This window comes from Leopardus geoffroyi, chromosome A3 (assembly GCF_018350155.1).
Source record: "Leopardus geoffroyi isolate Oge1 chromosome A3, O.geoffroyi_Oge1_pat1.0, whole genome shotgun sequence".
Lineage (NCBI taxonomy): Eukaryota > Metazoa > Chordata > Mammalia > Carnivora > Felidae > Leopardus > Leopardus geoffroyi.
In genome coordinates, this window is record NC_059336.1 from 116,111,422 (window position 1) to 116,134,224 (window position 22,803).

At 41.4% G+C, this 22,803-nt stretch overlaps 2 protein-coding genes across 5 annotated transcripts; one reads left to right on the top strand and one right to left on the bottom strand.

The window, feature by feature from the left end:
• Window positions 1-187: 187 nt before the first annotated feature.
• YPEL5 (yippee like 5) lies at window positions 188-16,820 on the bottom strand. 4 transcript variants are annotated; one of them, XM_045447270.1, is made up of 4 exons: window positions 16,709-16,817; window positions 13,763-13,990; window positions 3,621-3,785; window positions 188-2,101 (listed from the first exon to the last, which is right to left on the bottom strand). In XM_045447270.1, the coding sequence occupies exons 3-4, from the start codon at window positions 3,759-3,761 to the stop codon at window positions 1,877-1,879; spliced, it is 366 nt and encodes a 121-aa protein (XP_045303226.1). In that variant the 5' UTR covers window positions 3,762-3,785; window positions 13,763-13,990; window positions 16,709-16,817; the 3' UTR covers window positions 188-1,876. The 4 variants fall into 4 exon arrangements, with proteins under 4 accessions (XP_045303226.1, XP_045303227.1, XP_045303224.1 ...); XM_045447271.1 differs by lacking the exon at window positions 16,709-16,817 and adding an exon at window positions 15,636-15,767; XM_045447268.1 differs by lacking the exon at window positions 13,763-13,990 and having other exon boundaries at window positions 16,709-16,820.
• On the top strand, window positions 14,762-22,803 carry LOC123581431 (translation initiation factor IF-2-like). Its single transcript, XM_045447490.1, has 4 exons — window positions 14,762-14,770; window positions 15,640-15,796; window positions 15,889-17,725; window positions 22,429-22,803. The coding sequence occupies exons 1-3, from the start codon at window positions 14,762-14,764 to the stop codon at window positions 16,764-16,766; spliced, it is 1,044 nt and encodes a 347-aa protein (XP_045303446.1). The 3' UTR covers window positions 16,767-17,725; window positions 22,429-22,803.

Sequence of the window (22,803 nt, forward strand, 5' to 3'; positions counted from 1 at the left end):
CTGAGCCCTGCATCGGGCTCTGTGCTGACAGCTCAGAGCCTGGAGCCTGCTTCCGATTCTGTCTCCCTCTCTCTCCCTCTGCCCCTCCCCCAACTCAAGCTCTGTCTCTCTCAAAAATAAAAAGTTTTTTTAAAACTAAGACGATTACTAGAGAAGGCTCAGTGGAAAATAAGTAATATTGCACCAATGCAAGACAAAATATACTTTATTGTGACAGCAAATGCTCATAGTGCTGCAGATAAGGCAGGCTAGCAGGGATGTGCATGTAATCCAAGGCCAGTATGGAAATGGATGGGAATGAAAGCTGGTTCTTAAAGCTTGAAGATTTATTCCACGGTGAAGGAAAGATCATTTGTGTCCGCTTCTCTCAAATGCAGTATTATACACCTACTTCATCAGAGACCTATGCCTCTAACCAAAAGCCCGAAGGTAAAAAAGAGAAACTTAATCTTAACTGTACTCAGAAGTCACTTCTAATACCAATGACAGAAAGATTTTGCTAATTGAGGCAAATATCCTTTCTAGACAAAGACCTAGAGATTGAGCACGCAAACATCCATTCACACATTTTAAATAATTAGCCAATTTTAATGTTATTTATTCCACCAGAAACAAATACTAGAATATCTAGAAATAGTTTGGATAAAGAAACATTTATATTTTAATACTTCATAATGTTGTAAATTTGGGGCTAAAATAACACCCTGAGTCACATTTGATCCCTTTCTGCTTGAAAGGACCAAGTACAGTTTAAATTTCAATAGTTGAACTTCTGAGGGTAGATCTGAGAAAATAATGCTAATGACAGATCTAGTGCTTTGATGAAACTATTAGGTTCTACAGACTTGTCAAAATCAACACAAAACTGAGGACAGGCTGAAAACACTTTGCAAAGCAGTAATTTTAGATAGGCTCCTTCATTTCTCCCCTTCTTTTAAAACAGATGCAGATGAAATGCTTTCTGCATGGATGCACAGACATTCCGTTCAACTCTTTTCTTAACGCAGTACTAGGAGTTTAAACAGTATGCTTTAAACAAAGTAATCTCTACACACTCAATTTAGCTTAAGAGATGAAAAGAAACACTACCAGGAAAATTACTTATCAAATACTCTGCTCTTTTAAAAGGTGTTTTTAAAAGCAACACAGGACCAAAAACATCCAACTATCACTTTATTTATATTACTATGCTTAAGTTACATGGAAAAGACAACCAAGCAGTTCTGCCCCATTTCAGGAAAAGTTTCCAAACAACACCAATTACGTGGTGACAAATAACTAGGACTGGTGACATCTTTGGGTCAAGACTGACAAGGAAGGATGGGCTCTGGTGCTACGGTTCATCTCCAACAAGAATATGGCACAATGGCCAGCACAAGCCATACTAACACTGAACCTTTAGCGCTGGTCACAAATTCGGATCTCTTCCCTGAAGCTAGCAAATCAAGTGAAATAACTGGGTTTAAAAAAATTTTTTTTAAATGAAGCCCAAATAAGTTTAAAAACCATGCTCTTGACACATTTTTCCTTTCAAAATTTACATACAACACACTTTTTCACTCTAATAGCCCAGATTTTTTTCCTCACATAGCCCATCACGTAGCTGCAGATAGACTATTCTGCCTCAAGATGTAAACACAGGGGAAAAAAAATTAACAGCATCTGCATAATATTCTCTCTACACACTGCTGCTGGATGGAAAATTGAAAATTAAAAAAAAAAAAAAGAAAGAAAGAAAGGTTCCATCTTAGATTCTCACAACCTCTTGTTCCGCAGTTCATGAATCCGACCCTGATGCTAAGGTGACAGTGTATGTAAGTAGATTTTTGTTTTCAGTGAAGGAGACCTGGGAAGAGATGGAGTTAGCTCTTTTTCTTCAAGAGTTATCGGATGGTACATGCTCCTCAAAGCCCTCGCTCTCTCGCACTAGAGCGCGCTCCAGGATCACACGGCCCTCCTTATAGCGCTGGCTGTCTTCAGTGGCAAACTCATAGATCCATCCCAGTTTGCTATTGCAGTTCTTGCAGCTCACATCTCGAACCATGTGGCGGCCAGTGAGCATGACCCGGTCTTGAACTTCACTGTACTGCAGGTTAACTACCTAAGAAACAGGGGAACACAAAATTGCAGAGCCATGTGAGTTGCTGGCCCAAAAAGCACACACTATTGTGGTTGATGCAATGACAGCAACTTGAGAAAAGCAAACAGCAGTTGTTACTTTAGTCAAACATACCATACCCTTCCCAAGGGCTATTTTTAGAAGCTGCTGGGAAAGGCAAATATCTGGAAATTGCACTGGACATCTAATGCAATCTTGAATTACTATACTATATACTAGTCCTAACCATATTATTCATATACACTAGTTACATTTCTGTGTTGCAGCGAAGAGTCCTCAACTTGGAGTCGTAAAATGTTGGTTTGGATCTAGCTGTCATCATTCACCATTCAACGAGGAGTTCAAATAAGGCTACCAATGTAAAAGAACCTAGTATGCAACTTATATTCCATAAAAAAAGTTTGCCAAATCTGTTTCTGGAAATACATTTTATATACAAACCAAAAAAGACACACTAAGCCAACTATAGATCATACATGGCAATACAGTTTTCAAGTGGATTCAAATAATCTGTGAAGAATTTCCAACGATTCTGACCATCCGAAAGTCCTCTACACTTTACTCTTCTGTAAATGGCCAGATAGTAAATATTTCTGGCTTTGAAGGCTATATGATCTTTGTTCTAACTATTTAGCTCTGCTGTTGTAGCACAAAAGCAGCCACAGGCAATACATAAATGAATGAATATGTCTGTGTTTCATTATTTACAAAAACAGGCAGCTGGCCTGCCATAGTGTACCAACTCCTGCTCCATCCCTAAAGAAAAATCAAGGGGTATACACTACCAATTCTTTGAGAGAAAAGCTTATTTCTAAGTGGAACAGAGGGGTGTCCACAGGGGAAGTTTAGTTGACCTTTTAAGAGCAGTACCTTAGACTAGTTCTGTCTCTTAGCCTAAAAGATTTGGAAATTCAACTCTGCTAGTGCACATTAGAGATTTCCAGGAGACAGAATCGGCTCAACCAATTTTAAAGCCAGCCAGAAATTAGAGAAGTGGGCAGACTAGTCATTAATTAGTAAATCGGTAAATGCTCTTCCCCTTGGCATGCCATAAGCCACAACATAATCAGAAGGATGACTGGTGAGCATAAATTAGAGCAAGGGAAGTTGGTTAGATGATCTTCATTCAGTTGCACTGTCAAGCTATGAAAGCTTAATGCAGCTATCCCCACATAAGGACAAATCAGTAACATGGGTGTAGTGGCATTTCTACGTTCTTCCACAGTCCATGAAGTCACTACTAAATTCTTACACTGAATGTTTTCTAAAGCAATGGAGACTACCCTTCTTATTTTAACAGTCTTCAAACTTTCATGGTAAAAAACTCACATTCTAGTAATCCCTTCCTAAGGTCCCAAAGGTAAGCTAGTGGGCACTCATTTGAACATGCAGATTATAGCTCTCATTTCTGGTATCTCCAAACTCTGAGAGGTATTCTAGTACTGCTGTCAAATACATTCACTGAACCCACTTAGGAAATGGAACTGGTCTTCCCACTAACCTTGTTAAAAAGAAATGCTCTGCCAGTGGCGCCTGTGAACCGAGTAGAGATGAGTTCTGAGCGGTTGGTCAGGATTGTATCGCAGTTTGCACAAGAAAACAGACGGGTACCACCAATGTGATCAAGGAAAATTCTGCCCATTTTTATAGCTGAAGTTCTAAAAACCTAGGAGCAAATAGAAAAGCACAAGAAAGCATTATGATTAAAAAAAAAAAAACTGCTGGTATCTACTTGGTGGGAGTCATTTATACATACATATATATGAGAACCATTTATTCATACATACATAAATTATATATATATAAATAAAATATCTACTTTGTAGTAGTACTCCTTTGCAGCATTCATTATGGGAAATAGTTGACTCTGTACTAAAGGATCCAAGGTTCATTCACTGAACAAATAAACAGGCAAACCAAGCTAAGAACCGTTTAGAAACAGTGAGCCAAGGAAGCAAACATGTTTAGGCGAGGCCAGAACAAGATCACTTCTCTCTTGGTTGGTATGAAAAACACAGGAAAAAGTGGAGTATCAAAAACTGAATAATGAGACGCACAGGCAGAGATGTCAGAAAGGCTTAGGCTAAGTGTTAAGTGTACATTCTGAGTATGTATAATTTGAGGAAAGACTTGTGGGGCATGAGTGGGATGATTCCAAGAGTAGAAAAAGGGGTGATCAGAAAACGAGAAGAGGGGAGTCTTGGTCCAGAGCATGGGGTGGCTCTGGTCATCAGGTACCTCTACAACCATGGAGGGGTGATGGCATTAACATTAGGTTGGAGTCTGTGGAGCACTAGGTGCTTTACTTATTTCAAAATTGTCACAATAACTCTGTGAGGTTATCAGCCCCACTTCATAACTTATCCAAGGTTATTAAGTGATCAAAGGTTACACAGCTTTCAAGTACAGAAAACCATGACTGGAGTGCAGTTCACCCAACCTAAAGCCAAAATTCTTCCACTGCCCTGGCATATGGCTAGGAAAACAAGAACAGAGAAGAGAAAGAGAAGCCATTATTACATAACTTATGTTTAAGAAATCACACTGATTCTATATATCACGGAAGTGCTGAAACATTGAGGGGATGGGGGGGAAGCTTTGAATCCAAATTCCAAAACAAGAATAATCACACTTCAGGATTTCAAAAGTTAGAGAGTGAATATATGCAACTCCTTCAATTTACAGCAATTAATCCCCTTAAACGCTATTTTTTAAAGATCTAGATATAGTCAAGAATACACAACAGCTCTCATTAAAAAAATAATTTATTCCCAGTGTGGCTTTCAGCTCCTGTGTTTTAAATATTTGTATTACATATATTTTAAATGGTATGCAGGGGCGCCTGGGTGGCGCAGTCGGTTAAGCGTCCGACTTCAGCCAGGTCACGATGTCGCGGTCCGTGAGTTCGAGCCCCGCGTCGGGTTCTGGGCTGATGGCTCAGAGCCTGGAGCCTGTTTCCGATTCTGTGTCTCCCTCTCTCTCTGCCCCTCCCCCGTTCATGCTCTGTCTCTCTCTGTCCCAAAAATAAATAAACGTTGAAAAAAAAAATTTTTTTTAATAAATAAATAAATAAATAAATAAATAAATAAATGGCATGCAGAGTTGCTATAGCTGCCACTATGAAAAATAATCTACAATTTATGTTTGTAGTAAGAATCCACTGTCATTTTAAATTTGGGGAAATTTCATTACAAATTAAAAATTCCATTCCTTCTTACATCTGTGAACTTCTTCCTTAGTTATTAGGTGGTCCTAAGGTCATCAGAAAAGTCATTATCACAAAGATCATTATGACTTCCATTAAATATTTTGATATGAAAGTTTAAGAAGAATGAAAAACAAATGGTAAATACAATTAAAATCTGTGGCTAGTGAAAGGAAAACCACTTCACTTTAAGCAAACATGCCAATGAATAAACCCTGGGTGAAAATGACACCACTTAAGAAATGGTATTTAACTTTTTGATTACATTTTTGCAAAATGACAACAGAAGGTAAAACTATCGCTTCAGCCTTTAAAATGATAGCTTTCCCTTTTCCAAAGGCTTAAGAACACAGTATTTGTTACATAAAGGTCAGAGGTTGCAAATTTGAGGCCTGCAGGCCGAACTCGTTTGGTGGCATAGGGGACACAGCAGTGAACAAGACAGGCAACCCTTTCCTTACAAAACATATGTCCACTGTGGACATGTTTAATGTGGCCCACACAGTTTATTAATAAAAAACAGCTGGGTCACCATTTAAGACTTGAGAGATTTCTAACGATAGAGCCTGTATTTTTTTTTTTTTTTAAACAATGGGGAGATTTGGCACATGGGGCACCTGTTCTCATAAGGCAACAATGACTAGAGTTGAGTGGTAGCTGCAACTCCCCTGAGGTCATTCTGTCTGCTCAATCACCACTTGGCATCACATAATTACTTCCCCTGCAAGACATCGGAGTGTATGACTCTTCACATAACCAAAGCATGCAACGGCTTGTGAGCAGGTGATCTGGGTCATGTTTCTTAATGCCAGTCATCTACAGAAAGTAATCAACAGCAAGGTTTCCTGTCCTACGTCTTTTTTTTTTTTTTTTTAATTTTTTTTTCAACGTTTATTTATTTTTGGGACAGAGAGAGACAGAGCATGAACGGGGGAGGGGCAGAGAGAGAGGGAGACACAGAATCGGAAACAGGCTCCAGGCTCTGAGCCATCAGCCCAGAGCCCGACGCGGGGCTCGAACTCACGGACCGCAAGATCGTGACCTGGCTGAAGTCGGACGCTTAACTGACTGCGCCACCCAGGCGCCCCCCCTGTCCTACGTCTTAAGACGCAGTGCTGGGATTCTGTATTTCTCTGAAAACTAGTATTTATTTGTGCAGTTCACCCCCCTGCTTGGGCTTCTGGGACTCACTACTTTAAGGCCAATTTTTCTCCAAACTTTTAAATATAGTATTCATAGTGTAACTTATTTCAACCATAATACAGAAGTATCTAGATGTTTTTGAATTGGCCATGGCAGACACAATGCTGTTGTGGAAAATGTACTGGGCTTCAAAACAAACTCTGCCTATACCCTACATCATTCTATCTTTGATTCAAAATTACAATATAGCTTGACCATTTGCTACTGGCCCTTTATCCTAAATGGGGTAAAGAGATTTAATATGCTTTCTCTTCCCTGCTTCAAATTCAGTCTATTTTTTACTTTTACCCAAGTATTTTTACTGGATTCAATTATATGATTCATTACCAAAACCAAAAATATCTGTGCAGAGTCACTATTTCTAGTTGTGGTTTCCATTTATAGAGTACTATATATGTACACAAAACTATAAAATGTAGTTCTTATTTGCCAAAAAAGCTAAGTTGGAATGCCATGGAATCTAGCAAAAACCAGCAAAACATCCTTTTCTGTCAAAAGTCTTTAGGAAGTAGAAAAACCTGTGCAGGGTAGGGTCATCAGGTTCTAGGTGTTAAGCCTTAGCTTTGCAGGGCTAGAACAACCTACTACTGACTCACACTATCCAAATTCTCAAGAGGCTGGTATCAATCACAACGCGACTTTATTATTTAAGGAGGAAGGTCATTAAAAAGCTAAGACGTAACACCTGAATCAGGCTTCTTGGGATCTGGGGAATATATTAAACTCTGCCTTACACCTAGTAATTACTTAGCGTCTACACTGCATGGGACACTGCACTTGGTACTTTACATACCACATTTAATCTTGACTTTTCTTAACTAGGAATTTGTCACCCTCCTAGTTAGAGGAAGAAATAAAGTCCTGACACTGGCCAAGCTGGGGCCTGAATGAAACCTTGCCCCAGTTCTTTTAACTCTTTATTCTCTAGTGACCACTGGGCTGCCAGATTCAGATTTACCATGTACCCTTCCTGCCTCCATGCTGATCCCTCCTAGATTTCCTTTCTTGGTTGGTGGCCAATTCAAATGACACACTCTCCTAAATGAGAAACCCTGGCAACTTCTCAGAAAAATTGCAAAACCAACAGTACTTCCTAAATCACTTTTGGAGGTCTTTCCTCCTTCCCCATCAATGTCTTAATTCAAATTCTCATCCCTCCTAGATAAACCTCTTGTGGCTAGGGACTGTGTTATTATCAAATGCAACATACATTCACGGGTGTCATTATACTTGTGCTAAACTTAATAGCACTACAAAAATAAGGTCAAAGGCATGTGCTTTAGCCATCTCTAAGAGCTCAAATAGACTACTCCTTCACAAACTTTGAAACTTTTTGTCTGACAGCATATAGCTAATTCTTTTAAGAACCACCCCCCCCCCAGATTTTTAAAGGAATAAATTACACACCATAAAATCTAGCCACTGTAAGTGTACAATGATTTTTAGTAAATTTATAAAGTTATGCCACCACTGCATATCACCACAAACCAGCGTTAGAATATTTCTATCACCTCCCCCAAATTCCCACAAGCCCCTCTTCAATCACAGGCAATCACTGATCTATTTTCTGGTTTTATGTTCAAAATATTTCCCAGATATGCTAAGTCCCTTGCTTAGACTTAGAAGAGTCCCCAAAACCCTTCAGCCACATATTTAAAAAAAACCTTAAAACTGAGCTTTCATAGATGACTAACGATTTCTGTGTCAACTGTAGGGACACCTTATCGTATCTTAACTAGTAAAATGCACACTTTGGTCTCTGTCAGTGTTGAAGTTCAAGTTTATAACCAAAACTAAGGTCAAATGCATCACAGCTAAAGCTTTAAGATGTGTTCTTTCTTTTTAACATTTCAAGCAAAACACAATTTTAATTAAGTACTATTCCCCCAGATAATTTAATAAATAAGGTCTCTTTGGTACTCCTTTTCTTAGTTCCAGGTTATTAAAATCCTTAAAAGCTTGAAAGAACTACCAAACGTGGTTGTTTATTGGTAGGCTATTATCAGTTTAACTGAAGTTACTGGAAACTGAGAAGCCAAGTTGAAAATACAAGTGAAATTCATAGATGATCTATAGATCACATTTTAGTAACTGTTTCAATTTCCTTCCCCTTGAATAGCACATTTAGCTACTTAGAATTTCCATTTTCTATTTTAATAGGAGACCCTAGTGAAGCAATCACATTTTTAGAAACTATACCTTTTTAACAGAATTTTTAAAAATGTACACGATTTACAGAACTTGTAAGAGAAAAAAAGAAAGGTTTTTTTCTCTTTGAAAAATCCATGAAAGACATCTCCAGGAATGGATTACAAGTGACTCTTGAACAAAATGGGGGAGAGGGGGATGGTCAGGGATGCCAACCCCCGCCCCCACCTTGCACAGTTGAAAATCTGCAAATAACCACAGACTCCCCCCAAAACTTAATAGTCTATTGTTGACCAGAAGCCTACGGACAACATAAACATAACATAAACCACAGCCAATAACATAAGCATCAAATAACACCTTTTCTATATTAGATGTATTACATACTGTATTCTTACAATAGAGAACATTAAGAAAACTATGAAAAAATACATCGACAGTATTTATTGAAAAAAATGCATGTATAAGCAGACTCATCAGTTTAAACTTGTGTTGCTCAAGGTCAACTATGTTAAAAATTAGACAATATGGGGGTGCCTGGGTGGCTCAGTTGCTTAAGTGCCCTACTCTGGATTTTGGCTCAGGTCACAACCTCACAGCTCCAAGCACAGAGCCTGCCTGGGATTCTCTCTCTCTCCCCGCTGCCCACACATACTCTAAAATAAATAAACTTAACATGTTAGACAATATAGACTATGTAATTTCCTAGTTTGAGGCCAAGTCAATAAAATATCTTCCTAAAAATGGCTATTTTTAGGTCAGATTTAAGTTTTGTTTTTAGCAGTTTTAGGTTCACAGCAAAATAAGGCAAGATTTTTGTCTTTCAGAAATGTGTGAAAGGCAGGTTTTATATGGATAGAAGTTTTCAGCCCCTTTGGAGAAGTACCAAGGAGTGCAATTGCTGGATTGTATGGTAGGTTTAGTTTTGTAAGAAACCACTGTGTCTTCCATTTTATATTCCTACCAGCAAGGAATCAAAGTTCCTATTGCTCTACACATCCTTGCCAGCATTTGGTATTGTCAGGGTTCAGGGTTTTGTATTGGTATCTTGTTGTTGTTTTAATTTGCATTTCCCTAATGACATATGACATGGAGCAGCTTTTCATATGCTATTTGCCGTTTTTCAATCAGGTTGTTTTCTTTTCAGTTTTTAACAGTTCTTGGTATGTTTTGGAGAAATCCTTTATCAGAAGTCTTTGGCAAATATTTGCTCCCAATCTGTGGCTTATCCTCTTACTCTCTTGACATCTTTTGCACAGAAGTTTTTAATTTTAATGAGTTCCAGGTAATCAATTATTTCTTTCATGGATCATGCCTTTGGTGTTGTATTTAAAAAGTCACTGCCATATGCAATACCATCTAGATTTTCTCCTATGTTATCTTCTATGAGTTTTATAGTTTTGCCTTTTACATTTAGGTCTGTGATTGATTTTGAGTTAATTTTTGTGAATGCATGTACAGTCTGGGTCTAGATTTTTTTTTGCATGTGGAGGTCCAATTGTTTTAGCACCATTTATTGAAAATACTATCTTTGCTCTGCTGTATTGCCTTTGCTGCTGTGTCAAATATCAGCTGACGATCTTTATGTGGATCTATTTCTGGGCTCTCTATTCTTTCCCACTGATCTATTTGTCTATTCTTTGGTCAATACCATACTGTCTTGATTACTGTAGCTTCATATTAAGTCTTAAAGTCAAGTAGTGTCAGTGTTCTGACTTTATTCTTTTCCTTCAATATTGTCTTGGCTAGTCTTTTGCCTCCTTATAGAAACTTTAGAATCCATTTGTTGATATTCACAAAGGAACTTGTTGGGATTGGGATTGCATTGACTCTAAAGTTAGGAAGAACTGGTATCTTGACAACATGGAGTCTCTCCATTTATTTCATTCTTGATTTCATTCATCAGTTTTGTATTTTCCCTCATACAGACCTTGTCACATTTTGTTAGATTTATACCTAAGTATTTATTTTGGGGTACTAAATACTATTGTTCTTAATTTCAAATTCCACTTGTTCACAGCACATTTCTACACATACATATATATAAATCAGTAACAAATATGGTGTCCTGTTGGTTAGTCTGGCTCATTGCTACATACTTTCCTTAAAAACAGGGGTCAGGCCCTCAGCTGCAGCAACTTCCTACTCGACACATCTCTGAAGGCAAGGGAAATAAATGCAAAAATGAACTACTGGGACCTCATCAAGATAAAAAGCTTCTGTACTGCAAAGGAAACCATCAACAAAACTAAAAGGCAACGGAATGGGAGAAGATATTTGCAAATGACTTATCAGAAAGGGTTAGTACCCAAAATCTATAAAGAACTTACCAAACTTAACACCCAAAAAAAACACATAATCCAGTGAAGAAATGGGCAGAAGACATGAACAGACACTTCCAAAGAAGACATCCGGATGACCAACAGACACATGAGAAGATGCTCAACATCACTCATCATCAGGGAAATACAAATCAAAACCACACTGAGATACCACCTCACACAGGTCAGAGTGGCCAAAATCAACAACTCAGGAAACAGATGTTGGCAAGGATGTGGAGAAACGGGAGCCCTCTTGGCACTGTTGGTGGGAATGCAAACTGGTGTAGCTGCTCTGGAAGATAGTATGGAGGTTCCTCAAAAAATTAAAAAGAGAGCTACCCTATGACCCAACAATAGCACTACTAGGAATTATCCAAAGGATACAGGAGTGGTGATTCATAGGGACACATGTACCCCAATGTTTATAGCAACACTTTCAACAATAGCCAAGTCATGGAAAGAGCCAAATGTCCACCAACTGATGAGTGGATAAAGAACATGTGGTATGTGTGTATATATGTGTGTGTATACACACACACACACTGGAATACTACTTGGCAATGAGACAGAATGAAATTCTGCCATTTGCAAAAATGTGGATGGAACTGGAGGGTATCATGCTAAGTGAAATAAGTCAGTCAGAGAAAGACAGATACCCTATCATTTAACTCATATGTGTAACTTGAGAAACTTAACAGAAGACCATGGGGAAAGAAGGGGAAAAAAATAGTTTCAAACAGAGTGGGAGGGACGCAAACCCATAGGAGACTCTTACATACAGAGAACTGAGGGTTGATGGGGGGTGGGGAGAGGGGAAAATGGGTGATGGGCATCGAGGAGAGCACTTGTCGGGATGAGCACTTGGTGTTGTATATAAGAGATGAATCACAGGAATCTACCCCCGAAACCAAGAGCACACTGTATACAACGTATGTCAGCTAACTTGACAATAAATTATACTAAAAAAATAGTAACAAAAAATAAAACGTAAAAGAAAACAAAACCAAAAAAAAAAAAAACAAAAAAAACAAAGACCCCAACCAAACAAACAAAAAACAGGGGTCAGGCAACTAAGGCCAGTGGGCAAAATTCAGCTCACCACTTGTTTTTATACCACCCACAAACTAAGGATGGTTTTTACGATTTAAATGGTAAGAAAAAAACAGAAAAATAATCAAAAGATTATTTTGTGACACATGAGAACTATGAAACATTCAAACTTTAATGTCCATAAATAAAGTTTTATTGGGACATAATCACGCACATTTGCTTATACTTGACAGCTGTCTCACCCCAACAGCAGAATTTGAACAGTTATGGCTGAAACCTTATGGCTTGTAAAATTCACAATATTCACTATCTGGGCCCTGACAGAAGGTGTGCTGACCACTGTTAAAAACTCCTTCAGATGGTGAACAGGGTTTTTCACTTAGAAAGCAGATAGTCTTTTTTAATTAAAAAAAAAAAAAGTAAACTTAGTTGCCACTCAGGGTTAAGGATCAACAGGAGTACCAGACAAGATCAATTTTATCCTGCTCCCCTTTTATTCAGATTTTTCTAGCTAAAATCTTTAACTTTCTATAATCAGATTCGCTCTAAAAAGATTACAAAAATAAATAATATATTCATAGCTGCTGCTGCCTTCTCTCCCATTTCCAGGATTTAAATAACGTGGCCCAGATATTTAAATTCTGGAGTCAGACAGCCTGGGTTCACATCTCAGCTCTGCCCCTTGTAAGCTGTGTAAACTTTGGATAAGGTATCTTCTGCTTCTTCAGCTGTGAAACGGAGACAGCATTACCCATCTCTGAGTTGTGACAATTAAATGGAGAGAATACATTAGGAGAACAGTGCCTGGCACATCATAAATGTTAAACAAAGGTAAATGCAGTAAAACTAGATTTCCTTCTTCCACATTCCCCACCCCAACTTCCCCTTCCTATTAAAGAGGAGAAATCAAAACACAGACTATGAAACAAACAACTGGCTTCATCTCCTGTTCATCACTGCAAAGCTAAGTGATGAGGTGACAGAAATTAAAAGCAGAAGGAAAGTTAGAAACCTTGTGAAGCATCTCAAATTCTCAGTGTCACAGTTCCAGGTCTTAAAATAGGTACACGCCCTCCCTGTGGTTAATAATCCAGTTAGGATCCAACCCTGGCAGGCAGAATTCAGCAAAGAAAGCATTTTACTGTCCAACCCTAAAAACTCCAGAGAGAATAGTAAGCATAGACGAGTCTCTAAGGATCCACTGACGGGAAAACCCCCCATTCACAGATAAGATTCTTCCTCAGTAGAGAGATTAGTTTCTTAGGGCATTTCCACAGACCACAGACCACACAATACTGGGACTCCACCTATTGCTGGGCCAGTAAGAGGGGCTTTTCCAATGCCAGAAGGTGGTTGGCAAATACAAGGTACAAGGACTCTCTCCAGCAGGGAATGGTGTAGGAGCCCAGTACAGAAAGGGCTGAAGAAATCTGCCCTTTTAGAGGAGACTGTGTTTTGCAATAGTTCTGGTAAAATGAAAACATGCTGGAGCATGTTTATCTACTTTTCAGTCTCTCCCGTCTCCAAAACAAAGGAACAAAATCTAAAGACTTTAAATAGTTGATTACTATAGTTAACATTTAATGCTGTTATCTCATCAACTATTTTCATACTGATTTGTGATGGAATTCTACTTAAAAACTACAAGGGAGAAAATACGTTAAATTCATAATGTATCATAAAATCAATTTACCAATTTTTGTACAAAATATTTACCAAGCCAAGGTTTCAGGGACAAAAGCAAGCTGGGTTTTCCTCTTGTTAATTCTCTTGCGATACCCGATCAGTTTTCTTTACTGTGTCAAATGATGTTCTAGTGGTGGAATCAGCTCTTCGACTGACAGTAACGTCACTATTTTTGTTCCCGTCCTTCAAATAATGCCTTTGTTGTTGTTGAATGTTTTCCAGGTTTACTATATTTCTATCATACGTATTTAGTCATCACTAGAAAATAGGAGTAGTCATGTAACTCAGTGAGTCAGCTAAACAATCTGAGTTGGTAATCTCCCCAAAACACCCACTGGCAAGACAAATTCAAGATCTCTCCTTTGTTGTGATGCAATACCATGAGTCAAAAAAGCCTCTTATTGGATAGACTAGAGTATAAATTAACTGTCTGGTTTCCTGATTCAGGTGTCAAGTTCATGTCATAGCTAAGGTTCAGTTCCTCCATTACCCAGCCATTACTACACAGGATTACCAGAGAAACAGATGATTTCTACAGCCATTCAGGCTCTATAAAACCTGAAGTGATATTCTTGGTGCAAATATACTTAGGACTATGTTCATATCTCATGAATATATTTAGAACTAACTTTCACATCTCGTGAACATATTTAGGACTGTTTAGGCCTGTATTGGAGGGTACTGTCTAATTTAACATCTTTTTAGACTTATTTTGGTTTTATTTCCCTTCGCTTTTTAATGGTTTCTAAACCTTTTTCTCTCTCCTACCACTTAAGTAGAACAAAAGGCAAGTAAGTCTAGGGAAAAGTCCTTGATAATCCAGACATGTGGTTTAGAAACCACATGTATGTTACCAACCTTACTTTTCTAAAAATCCACCTTCCTTAGTTCCCCTGTACAGAACTATAAATAGTTTACTTGAGCACATTTTATCATCTCCCTCTCTCATAGAGAAGATGGTTGCTAGAGATAAACTTCAAAAACAAGTCAACCAGTAGCCCTGCATTGGGCACTGAGCTGGGTGAGAGTATGATAAAGGTAGACATCAGTCTTTCCCAGGAAGTACATTCTACCTGGTGTTCCAGTACCTACCCAGAAAGATAATAGGAGATGGAAAATTCACTGTGTGCCAAATTCCACTAGCTCCACCTTCTCACTATTTGTAAATGGTCCAGGCCTATATTTCCTTCTAGGCCTGGATGTCCCCCAAAGACTCCCGTTTTCCAGGTCGGGGCAATACCGGTCCAGTTCGAAATGCTTCCTACTTGACTCTTACCCATTTTTTTCACTGCCCCGGTTTTTCAACCTCTGTAACACTTATTTCGTATTTGACTAACGTTTAAGTTTATATGGTTACTCAATTTCATTTGTTCATGACTTTTTACTAAGTTACAGGCTTCTAGAGAAAAGACCATGAGTTCTTGGTAATTTCCATCTTATCTAATACAGTACATATATGCCATAACTTTCAGGAAGAGAATACACCTAGACACTTCACATCTGGCACAAATATTTACCCAGGAAACACTTCATGTATTTTGGTTCACCTGTGTGCGAATTCGGCTGCAACACTGTATGCGCGGCTACGCAAAGTGAGCTAATATCCTATTATCCCCCCCCCCCCGCCCCCCAGTTACTTCACCAGCAAGGCTAATTTTCCAAAAACACAAGGTTAGCTAGCCTGAGGTTACTTCAGGTTTTCCATCTGTCAGAGAGACCTGGAATAAAAATCCTCAGATTACCAACAAGGCCCTGTAAACAGAAAAAGTTTAAAAATAAATGAGCTGTACACCTTCCCAGCCTCTCCCTTGAAGGGGGGGGATTAATAAGAGTCAGGATTAAACAGATCTTTGTAGCAGTTCCGTTTTCCAACTCCCGCTGTTCTTAATACTCATTGTCTTACCTAGCTGCCTAAAATAAAGGAGCTGCGAGAGCACGCCCACCCTCCAGCCGGCGGCGGGGGCGGAGAAGGGAACCGGGAGGAAGGGCGCGGCCCCCTCCGCCGGCTGCCGGCGACCGCGCGACCCGCCAGCCGCCTGCGGCCCCAGCTGGCCCCAGCTGATTGTGGGCACGTGACGCCGCGGGCCAATCGGGAGGGGCCGACCGAGCGAGGCGGCCTCCTCCCGCACCACAAACACGGGCCGGAAACAGCTGAGCGGGCGGCGGCGCGGGGTCCCGGCCGGCCCGCCGCAGCCCGGGACACCCGACGGCCGCCCAACAGTCCCACCCCGCCCTCCACCAGCCCGGCGGGGCCACACGCTCGTTCCTGGGGCCAGCCAGCGAGCTGCAGGGCAGGGTGGCCGGCAGTCACCCGGGGGGGCAGACACAAAGCCAACGAGGCCCCCCGCCCGTGCCTAGTGCCGGGCAGCCGGGACAGCGGCCCTTTTTAAAGACGACCCCCGCCCGTTGCCCAGCAGAGCTCGGACTTCACTTCGACGCCGGGGGCGCGGCGAGGCTGCAGAAGAGCAGGCCTCCCGACGACCGCGGCGGCGCGGAACCCCGGCGCGCCCCCGACACTGCGGCGGGGACGCGGCCCGTGGGGGCGGGGCAGCCGGGGCGGGGGAGGTTGCCGGCCAAACTGCCCGCGGAAGGGCCTCCCAGGCTGCGCCGCGAATACTGGCCGGGCGAGAGACTGCGGCAGGAGGGCGCGGGCGCCGAGCGGAGGGGTCGCGACTGTTGCGGGCGCGCCGGCCGCCCCGGCTGCGCGGCGGGGGCGGGCCGACGGCGGCCGCCGCGCCTGGGCCTCACAAAGAGGAAACAGCCCAGCCCGTCTACCCGCAGCCCCGGCGCCGGGACCCGCCCAGAGGGGTCGAAGGCGGCCGCGCTGGGACCCCAGGGGGAGCGCGGCGAGAAAGAGGCACTTCCTGCCAGGGTCCCCCGCCCCGGGCCGATTCCCGAGTGCTTCGAAGCCGTCGACCTGGAGGGCTCCTCAGCCTCCACCGGGCTCCGAGCCCGGCCCCCGCCAACCGCACTCACCCCGAGCGGCTGTGAGATCCGCGGCCGCCGGCGGTTCTTCGCTCCTCAACTGGGATGAAGCCCCTCGGCCACCCGAGTCTCCAGGTTTAGTCAGGCCCTGGCCTTGGCCCCGCCTCTCCCTGGTTGGGCCTCAGCGTCAATCACTCGGCGTAGCTCCGCCCCTCGAACAGTGGGCTCTCCCAGTTGGCCCAGAATGCCCTTCATTTCTAGGCCCCGCCCTCATTCCCGGCACCCTGCCCCTTCCGCTGGGCCCCGCCCCTTTTCTGGTTCACCCTCCCCCACTCCCTCACCCCTCCGCGGCGCTGCCCACCCCTCCCAGAAGCCGCAGATCCTGAGCCAGCTCCCGCAGCTCGCCCCGCCCCTGACTCTACTTCTCGTACTCGTGCAGCCAATCAAAGAGGCTAACTCTGCCCCTTCTCGGGAAGAGGCCAATGTGAAGAGACTTAGGATCCACCTCCTTCCCAGCTGAGAGCACACAACACAGCATCCACGTGAGTCAGCTTCTTAAAGGAGAAGGCTCAGCTTTCTAATTGCGGCAGCTGTAGGACCTCGCGCGTCATTGGCGTCACCAGGTGGTAGCTAAGGCCTAGCTTTTTGAGGCCCAGTAATGACAAATGAAAACAACAGGCTGTTTTTCTAGGCAAAGGAGGTACCTAGATAGTTAAAACGTACCGTGTAATTAATTTCCTTGAGACTGCTTACTCTAGTCACTCCTTATAGAGCGCCACCATTTACTTACAAACCCCGAACCCTTTGAATCCCAGCATATAGGAAATCCTGAAGAACATCTATGGAAAACGGCATTTTTCAAGTGTGCTCGACTTAATTTACAACTCTCTGAGTTTTCTCTTGGTAGTGGAAGTGATTTTCAAGAAGATGAGAAAATTCAGAATCTTTTACATGGAGATTGTCTGCCTATGAAAGTCTGAGGTTTGTTGAAAAGGGTAGCTCTTCCCATAACCATCATGAACACTTGAGATAGAAGGCTTTGCATCTCATTTCATTAGCATTTCCCAGGTAATTACATTATGATCTTTGCCTGATTTTCAGGATGAAGTATAAATATTTGATGATGCCTATTTCTCAGACAAAAAATAAAGGCTAACATTTGAGGTTAATCTGCAAGGTGTTTAAAGCCATCAGGGGCGCCTGGGTGGCTCAGTTGGTTGGGCGTCTGACTTTGCTCAGGTCGTGATCTCACAGTCTGTGAGTTCGAGGCCAGCTTCGGGCTCTGTGCTGACAGCTCGAAGCCTGGAGCTTGCTTCAGATTCTGTGTCTCCCTCTCTCTCTGCTCCTCACCCGCTCACACACTCTGTCTCTCAAAAATAAGTAAACATTAAAAAAAAAAAAGCCATCTTTAGTAAGAGGTTTTGAAGCAAATACTAGCAATTTGACTTCTCATCAACCTCAAAAAAACCACAGGTATTTTCATGCAGTTCAAATAAAAACCTGATCATCAAAGGAAAACAAGCAGATAGGAAGTTTTTTTCTTTTAAGTTTTATTTATTTATTTTGAGAGAGACAGAGATAGTACAAGTGGGGAAGGAGCAGAGAGAGAAGGAGAGAGAGAATCCCAAGCAGGTTCTGCACTGCTAGCACTGAGCCATGAAACTGTGAGATCATGACCTGAGCCGAAACCAAGGGGGTCCAATGCTTAACCAACTGAGCCACCAGGTGCCAGAGACAAGGAAGGTTTAAACATTTTTAAGTTTTTTTCTCATTGTTTTGTTTTTACTTAACTTTAATTACAAAGTAACACATGTTCATTGTAGGAAGGTCATACAACCTCATTTCCTAACAGAAACCTGTGTCCTCTGCTTACAGTTTCATGTACATCCTATTCTTCCTGAAACAAATGTGTATGAAAGCATATTGCACCTCTTACTCCGTGCATCTAAAAGCCAATGCAACTTTTATCTACAAATTTACTTTTGTCTATATCCACAGTTTTCCGTGGTATGACTTCGCCATCTTTTATTAAGCATTTTTTTTCCTACAGACATTCTTCAATCTTTTTCTATTAAATGTACTGCTGTAAGGAACATCTATGTTCACTGATAACCTGTTTGTCAGGTATTTCTGAATATAATCATTTGAAATGGACATATAGTGTCTAAACCCACAGGAATGAGTTGTTCTTAAAAGTGAGCACTTTTGAGTGCCAGGTAAAACAGTAGGGAAGACTATTTATTTAACAAATACATAGTGCTAACTGTTCTAGGTTCTCTCACATTAACGCAGTGAATTTTCATGAAAACTCTGAGTTCAATACTGTTATCCCCATTTTACAGATGAGTCAACTGAAGCACAGTGATTAACAAATGTGTCCAAGGTCGCCTGGTGGATATAAATTACAAATATTAAGCACAGCATTTATAAGCTTGGAAGGGAATGATGAAAATCATATTTTAGAAAGATTAAATGATAGTGATATGCAGAGTTAAAGCCCAAATGTGAGGTAAGGAGGGCAGGTAGGAAAGGAACAGAAATTGCAGGTTTGACTTTAACAGAAATGGCTGCACTGGACTGATTGATTGTTTATAGGTGGACTAAGAATTTTCCCAGATAAGCCAGAGATTTTCTAGGTGACTGACGGCCTCCTGTTGCCGGGTATAGAGCTGTTGGGAAGGTCAGTTTGGGGTGGAAGACGATGGATCCCCCTGATGGTGGCACACCCATTAGAAATAAAGAATATACAGTTGAAGATAATGTAACAAATATGGAAGAGAAATGAAAAAAGGTAAGAGATTTTTAAAGATGGTCTTGTTGGGCTTTTGGTTACAGTTGTGTTATACCTTTTAGTTTAATTAAATTTGTTTTTTTTTAACGTTTATTTATTTTTTAAGACAGAGAGAGACAGAGCATGAATGGGGGAGGGTCAGAGAGAGGGAGACACAGAATCTGAAACAGGCTCCAGGCTCTGAGCTGTCAGCACAGAGCCTGACACGGGGCTCGAACTCATGGACCGCGAGATCATGACCTGAGCCAAAGTCGGCCGCTTAACCGACTGAGCCACCCAGGCGTCCCCCTTTTAGTTTAATTAAATTTGGGACAAATTAGTACTTTATAATACTGAGACTTTCCCACTAAGAACATGGTATGTTTATCCATTCTTTTATGTCTGTATAATTTCATGGTACAGCTACCATCCGTTTGGTTGTTCATATATCTTCTTAGGGCTCTATTTAGGTATTGTATATTTTCTGAGGATATTATGGGCTGAATTATGCCTCCCCATTCATATGTTGAAGTCCTAACCCCCAGGTATCTCAGAATGTGACTGTATTTTGAAGTCTAGCCTTTAAAGAGGTGATTGAGTTAAAATGAGGTTGTTAGAGTAGGCCCTAAAACAATCTGACCGGTGTTTATATAAAAGGAGATTAGGGATGTGAGCGCAATCTGGCTGTGACATTTGTCACCCCTTTGATCACCATGGTTGATTTGGCTGATCTGGCTGGCTAGGGAGGTGTCCCCTTCCTCCCTCACCACTGCATGTGCCTGTGTCCCTCTCTGAAGCTGCATACTTGATGGAAAAAGACGACCTTCCCTGTTAGAGAAGGACCATTCTTCAGTCAAGGGGAGACAAGTAGCTTCACTCCTCTGCTAGAACCTCCAAACAAATTCTCTGGGTCCATTCGTAGGAGAATGTGGGGCAGTCAAGCTTCCACAACTCCAGACACCTCCAAATGAATTACAGCTTGTGGACGTTTGCCTTTCTTAAAAAAGACAGAGATTACTACATAAAAAGGGATACCAGGGATGTGTGTACATATAGAAAAGACCATGTGAGGACACAGAGAGAAGGCTACCTGCAAGCCACAGAATAAGGCCTCAGCAGAAACCAAACCTGCTGACACCTTGACTTTGGACTTCCAGGCTCCGGAACGGTGAGAGATAAATTTCTGTTGTTCAGGCTACCCAGTCTGTGGTATTTTGTTGCATCAGCTGTAAGAAACTTAACAGAGGGGTTGCTGTGAATGGAACTTCTATTATATATTATAACTCTTCTTGGTTATTTATTTTGTAGGAAAAATAATGATTTTGTAGTTTATTTTCCCAAATATTCTAGATAGATTAGTCTGTCTTCAAATGATCACAATTTTGCCTACTTCTTTCCAATCATTTGCCTTTTATTTGTTTAAGTTTCTTTGAGCACATGTGTGAATATTTTGGTCAAAACTTCCTTTGGGGTACCTGGGTGGCTCAGTTGGTTAGGCATCTGACTCTGGTTCCGGTTCAGGTCATGATCTTGTGGTTGGGGAGTTCAGGCCCGTGCTGGGCTCTGTGCTGACAGAGCCCTCGCCCTTTCTCTCCCTCTTTCTCTCTCTCTCTTTCACACACACACACAGTAAATAAATAAACTTAAAAAAAAAAATCTTTTATTGCTCGTTTGTAAGGTTCCTTTTTTAAAAATAAAAAATGGGTGTGAAAATTTATCAAATACCTTCTCAGTGTCTATTAAGATAATCATGTTTTTCTCTTAGCCTATTTCATTATATGATATATTACAGTAACCCATCTCTAACATTAAACCAGCTTTGCATTTTGGGATAAAAACTTTTTTATCACTTGATATGTGCTAACTCTGACATTGTTCCAGTACATAAAATCAGAAACATGAGCATATCAACAAACACCAACATACTCTGTGCATTATTCTGGTTGCTGACTATGCTTTCTGGTGGAAACTCTCTGATATGCTCCAAATAGGTAGTTCAGTATCACAACTACAAACCTGGGGTCTGATTTTCAGAATGCCCTTCTGTTGGTGCTTCCGTGGACCTCTCCTTTGCTCTGATTTTCCTTCTCTTGGTTTGAAGGACTCTTACACTGAAGCTGGGCCCTTGGAGATAAGACCACCTTTCAAGTGCAGGCTTCATGCCCAGCTCTAAGTCTCTCTGCCTCCTCACACTTCCCAAGGCCTTGTAAATCTCTTTGCTGGATAAACCCTGAAACACTTGGACCTCCACCCACCTCTGTTACTCTCTGCAGAAAATCATGCAGACAATTTAGAGTCAGATTAAGACTGCTGGAGATGAGCTACCTCAAAGTTTCTCAATCTCAATATTTCCTCCTCTGTTTTCTATTTTCTTGGCACTTTCTCCAGTTAGAAGAAAGACAATCTCAAAAAAAAAAAAAAAAAAAGGAGGAAGAGGAGGAGAAAGACCATCTTTTCTCCTTTCCAAAGCCTGATGGACACCTATACCTGGAGAACAATTCTCGATCTTGAACTCAGGCAATCTTTAAGAGAATCCACATCTTGTCTCAATAGTACAAACAACATATATTTCCTTTTTTCTTTTTTTTTAAGTTTATTTATTTTTATTTATTTTGTTTGAGAGAGATAGAGCATGAGCGAGGGAGGGGCAGAGAGAGGGAAAGAGAGAATCCCAAGTAGGCTCTGTGTTGTCAGTGCAGGGGCTCAAACCCACGACTGTGAGATCATGACCTGAGCTGAAATCAAGAATCGGATGCTTAACTGACTGGGCCACCCAGGTGCCCACAACACATATTTCCTTAGGCGTAGGGTTGTCACTCCCCTCTTGTGCCTGTTAATAGACCACAATCCCCCTGGCTCCTTCAACCGCTGCAAGTACTTACCATCTCTCTCTTGTTGGGACCCTACATACAAGTAATCTGCCCTCACATCCAACACCTAGGTTTAGCCCCAAGTAACCTCTTAAAATAACTTGTCTATCATTTTCCTTGTTTTATATTAGCATCACCTTCATTCCTCCCCCCCACCCCAATCCTGTTGCCCAGAATGTGGATGCCGCCTGGACCACAGGACCAGGACTTTGCCCTAAGGATGGAGGAGCAGATGGCTGGAAGGAATGTGGACCCCAAACACTGCATAGAGTAGAGCTGCCATATGAGCCTGGGACTGCATGATTTGGGTTTTGTTTTGTTTTGTTTTGGTGAGGGGAGGGGAGGGACACTGCATGTTTTTTACTTTAACCTGAATTTATGAGAACTTTGGGTAATTTAAACAGACCAGCTCCTTTAGGCAGAAACATATATGTAAGTCCAGTCACAACTTGGTAGTTAAAATATCAATGTTAATTAAAATATTAATAACTTTCTCTTGAGTTGCA